We start from the raw sequence: 5230 nt of genomic DNA, 5'->3' as shown, positions 1-5230 counted from the left end.
GCGGGCAGGCGCACGTACGCAGGCGCTCAAGCAGAGAGGAGGCGCTGCTTGGGCCGCTGGCCCCGCCCCACGCGCGTGACTGGCGCTCACCGCCCCCGCCCCGGCGCGTCTCGCGCTCGGCCGGCTGGGAGGCGGCGGCGGCGGCGGCAGCCCCGGCCCTCGCGCCCAGCCGGCAGTGCCCGCCAGCGGTGGGGGCGGTGCGCTCGCGCGCCCTCCGGCGGCGGCCGGGAGGGACCGGGGGGTGGATCGCAGTACCACAGAGCCTCGGAAGCGGCCGCGGTTGGGTATGGCGGCCGAGGTCTCCGGTCCGGAGGTGGGTGGTGAGGGGCAGGAGCCTTTGCTGAGTGCCGGAGAGTCGGCGGCGGAGGAGGAGGAGGAGGAGGAGAAGGAGAGCAGGTAGGGCCTTGTTCCTTCCCGCGCCCCTTTCCTCTGAGGAGACTCCTTGTGCCGCGGGCGGAGGGCAGCTGCGCCAACAGGCGCCTCCCGCCCCTCCCTGCTCCGGGGGTGTGTGTGTGTGTGTGAGACGACACCCCCACCAGTGACTAGAGGACCCACCCGTGGGTGGCGAGTCCCTCTCCCCCCCTGCGCGGGAAAGCCCGAGCCTGAGGGAAGCAGCCCGCCTCGGGAAGCCGGCGGAGGGGTTACGGAGCGCCGAGCCGCCTTCCCCAGGCGCCGCGGGAGCCCGCGATTCGCGCCGCCGCCGCCTCCCTCGGCCGCTGCGTCCTCCCGGGGTGTCCGACCGGCGGCGGCTTTTCAGCCTGCCCCGGGCTCGGGAGCGGGAGGAAAAAAAAAAAAAAAGGCACTCGCTTGGGGAGTTTCAAAAAAGCATAAAAATCGATGATTGTGGCGCTGAAGTCGAGGTACTTAATAGCACTTTTCCTGTGCGGGCTGCCGTTGATGGCTTGTTTTTTTCCTTCTGTCAGGAGAACAGTATCTTCGATGTGTAGGGGTGGCTGCTGCCGCTGCCGTCGTTGCTGAAGTGTTCTCATACTTGAAGACTTAACTAAAATCTTGAAAGTAACCAAACATAACATATGCATAGCATATGCAAGAGTTTGACTGACTTTTTCCTGGGCGTGATGGGCAACAGGATTACAAAATACCTTTAGAAACATCGTTTGTGTGGTTAAAGTTTCATTGAACCAAGACACTTCAGCGGTGTAAACATTTCTGAAGTAATAAGTGTACAAATCATGCTGCAGAATAGCTATACTAGCTTTAAAATTGCACTTATTCCTCAGTCTGTGCATTGACCTATACAAACGATATTTATAAACTATGTTCAGGCACATGTAACCTAGGTCTGCATCTTTTGGACAGAGATTATTTTGTTTAGAATACTTCAAAAGAAGTGAAGAACCCTGAAATGTGTTCTTGCTTCTGAAAAAGTACGTGGGTCTCAGAAGGTGCTTATGAATTTTAGAAGGATAACTTACTGCTCACAAAGTTTGTAACTTCTGTTTCAAATTTTTTTGCAGCCCCTACAATCTTCAGCAATTTCTCTTACACACATCTTTTACATTGTATAGTTATTTTCTCATTGTAAAAATAGACTGGCCGTACCTTTTTGTCTAATCAATAGTTGTTCAGGTTTGGGATTTTTTTTTTTTTTTTTTAAGTCATGGTTCTGAGAAGATGCCTGGGCTTTCATGGTTTAATACACACTTCTTAAAGGCTTTACATGATATCCGTGATGCTCCAAAGTGTCTGTCTATACAAAGAGACTGCAGAATTGAAGACCTCTCTAGATAAAGATCTCTTTGTGTAACATTTGAATGCAGTGGTACGTGATAGCATTTGTTAGTTTTTTGATTTGTCAATCTAGTATTTTTCAGTGAAAAATTAGCTTGCTTCTAAAATAAATTCTTTGTATTCTTTGCTCTGTGGAAGTCCATTCCTGCATAACAGTTTACACAGTTGTATTGAGAGGTTTGTGAAAAATGTTTTCAATGTCCTGTGGGAACAACTAGAAGAGAATCTGATAATGATTTCTTTCTCTCTTGACTTTTGGTTCAAAAACAGGGATGTTGTGGAAACACAAGAGCATTATAAGAGCAGGTGGCGATCTATCTGGATTATGTATCTTACCATGTTTCTCAGTAGTGTAGGTGAGTAAACAGAGGTGGATTTCAGTGTTATTTGCTGAATGACTATATTTTGGTTTGAAAATGACAGGGTTTTCTGGATTTCAACTACATAGCTCCTTTAATGCTACTGTTCTTTTATAACTTTTTTAAAGTGCATTTCCTGATTCTTCACAAGAGAAGATATGACTAGCAAATCAAACAGAAAGTTACATTTAAATTAAATAGTGTTAAATTTAGTTATAGTTAAATAATACTCTGTTTTGAGACTAAATTACATATTACTTAAATCTTTGTTTTATGGCTTTATAATAGTTTGGGGTAAAAGGGGGTGGCAGCATAAGGTTATTGCTCAGAACCAAACAAAACAAAGGTCACGCTTTTATCATTCAAAGTGCAATGTTTAGGGAATGAGAATAGAAATAATGCTGAGTTCTTAAAAGGTAAGATCTTTGTGGGAATATATGTTGTCTATTTCAAAATGTGTGTGAGAGCTTGTTTTCTCCTATGGGATTTTGCATCTCCACTGCAGAACAAATTACTGTTTCATTCCTAAATAACTGCCCCTGGAAACAAGACTTCCGGTGATTTTTGACTTCTGGTAATTTTCTGTGGGCCTGGAAATCATCTTGAAAATTACAGGATACTTCAGTGATTTTTATTTTTTTTAATTTGATAATTAAAATTTCTGTGATAAGTGAATACAAATATGTCAGTATATCAATAAATTCTTTTTACTCTGGGGACCTTGTTGTCTTTCTATTGGGAGGAAAAATCCCATGCAGTTTGCTTGGTGCATCAGTGTTCTTTCCATAGGAGATTTTTTGTTTAGTGCATACGCACCTATCAAATGTCCTTTTAAAAACAGTTCTTCCTGTTAGGAGGAATTATCACTCCTTAAAAAAAAGCACGTAATACATAATTTTTTCAGATGACAGAATGATGCACAGTATTAGACTATAATACAGTTAGGAGCAGAAGAATGAACCTGTAGTAACCATTTCAGTAAAGCGAATTACTGATAAACATGGCAAATTAAGTAACTTCCATTATGTTTTTACTGCATTGCAGGTTTCTCAATTGTAATTATGTCTGTGTGGCCATATCTCCAAAAGGTTTGTAAATATGTTTTTTTTTAAATTAATAAGAACAGAAAACTCCTTCTCAGAAAGTATGTAATGCAAAACTTGGCATTTTATTTAGGAAAAGAAACAGTAAAGGGAAGTACGTGGTTATAAGAGACACTTATTTTGCCATCCACTTAGACAGCTTTTATTATTTCATGTAAAATCTGTCAAGTTTATTTCCTGAATTGATAAAGGTACGTCATAATCCAGAAATGTTTGGTTTTCCAATATAATCTCACTGTTTTCTTGGATAATCAATCAATAGAACTCTCTTTATCTTAATGCATTTGCAGTGTTAAAACATAATACACAAGGCTTGTCTGCATTGGAGGGGGTGAGAGGGGGAAGGAAGCTGAAAGTAGGAGTTGCTCTGTAAATGTCAGATTGTTGCATGTAGATCTTCTTGATATTCTGAATTGCCTGTGTTGCTGGATAGTGTTTTTGGTTTGTTTGGTTTTTTTCCCCCCTCTTTGTTGCATTCTTGTTAAAAGTGGCATGAAAGTTCTCCAAGACTTTAATCTGTGCTAGGATTTTACTGCTCCTGGAATTGGAGAAGGCAGTTCCAAATGCAAATTTGGAAGAACACTTCCTGGACAGGGTCCTAGACATATCGTTAAAATTGAGGCTGGTGCTGAATTCTTGGAGTAGACAAGAAAATGCATCATCGGCCTTTTAAATCAGGGCAGATTCAGGCATGTGCAGAGATGACTTGAGTGATTCCTTGCTCCTGGCACATAGACTCCCTACTGTAGTGCTTACGTTACATCTACAGCCTGTAACAGCAGTGCTGTATGAAAACTATTTGAATTTGCTGCAAGTGAGCCATTTCTAGTCTCAGAAGCGAAGCACTTTTTATTGGTTTGGTGCATTGCTGGAGCCAGTTAGCCAAGGTTTATTGCCCCAGAACAAGTACCAAGTGAAAACAACTGCTTCTGAGACCCAGAGTGGTGTATTTATATTAAACACTGCACAATGCCGTGCAGACACACTAACTTGTTCAGCGATAGCTTAGGTTTGACACTGCATTGCATAGTGCCATATACCCTCAGAATTACAGTGCAGGGTCTAGATATTCCAGGTACTGATTCTAAAATGGTTTTATTGATACTATAAAACACTATAATACTTTACCCATAGAATTGATTAATTTGTTTTTTGCAGATTGATCCGACAGCAGATGCAAGTTTCTTGGGCTGGATTATAGCTTCTTATAGCATTGGCCAAATGGTTGCCTCTCCCCTGTTTGGCTTGTGGTCCAATTACAGGCCAAGGAGAGAACCTCTTGTTATTTCAACTGCTATTTCAGTAGCTGCTAATTGTCTTTATGCCTACGTTCATGTACCTCATTCACACAACAAATACTACATGCTGACTGCACGTGCTCTTGTGGGATTTGGAGCAGGTAACCACAGCAGAATTTACATTTCTGAAAATGAATAAATTCTGTGTCTTGTGTAAGATAGTTAACATGGTATTTTAGTACCAGATTTACCATTAGATGAATGATAACTTATTACTTAACAAAGCAAAGAATCAGCCAATACTAGTTTATAATAAAATTGTGTAGTTGTGCAGTTGTGTATAAATACTAGAGGGACTGCTGGATTTCATCTTCTTGCAAAATAAGAAAAAAAACCCAAGAACACGTAAAATAAATGTAACTGTATAATTTAAGAGTATAACTTAATGTTTACATAAACACTTTCTCATTTTGTTTTGTGTTTTTTTTGAGGAAACGTGGCTGTAGTTCGATCGTATATTGCGGGTGCCACTTCTCTTACGGAAAGAACGAGTGCCATGGCCAATACCAGTGCCTGCCAAGCAGTTGGCTTCATATTAGGACCAGGTAAAGCATATCTTCTTTCCTCACTTCTCTAATACTTTTTAGGATGAAATTGGGCATTGGAAGTAGGAATACTGAGCAGCTGTGTGTTGCAGATTTTAAGGTACGGTTTGTCAGTGGTATCAAAATTGTATAAATGGGATCCATTCATATATACTTGGTGTGCCAATATAAAT

General features: G+C 42.0%; 1 protein-coding gene across 2 annotated transcripts in view; it reads left to right on the top strand.

Moving 5' to 3' along the window:
- The first annotated feature begins 221 nt into the window (after positions 1-221).
- Positions 222-5230, top strand: part of MFSD8 (major facilitator superfamily domain containing 8) — a 22328-nt gene continuing 17319 nt past the window's right edge. For both annotated transcript variants that reach the window (XR_007507840.1, XM_049815395.1), the window contains exons 1-5: positions 222-396; positions 2023-2108; positions 3156-3199; positions 4373-4613; positions 4944-5057. Coding sequence is in view for 1 of the 2 variants with exons in the window: in XM_049815395.1 (XP_049671352.1) it covers positions 287-396; positions 2023-2108; positions 3156-3199; positions 4373-4613; positions 4944-5057 (595 nt within the window). In the remaining variant the exon portion in view is untranslated. The remainder of the gene's footprint in view (positions 397-2022; positions 2109-3155; positions 3200-4372; positions 4614-4943; positions 5058-5230) is intronic.

The sequence above is a fragment of the Accipiter gentilis genome, chromosome 12 (assembly GCF_929443795.1).
Source record: "Accipiter gentilis chromosome 12, bAccGen1.1, whole genome shotgun sequence".
NCBI lineage: Eukaryota > Metazoa > Chordata > Aves > Accipitriformes > Accipitridae > Astur > Astur gentilis.
Note: the sequence above shows the minus strand (reverse complement) of the source record. Positions and strands in the feature narration are given on the sequence as shown.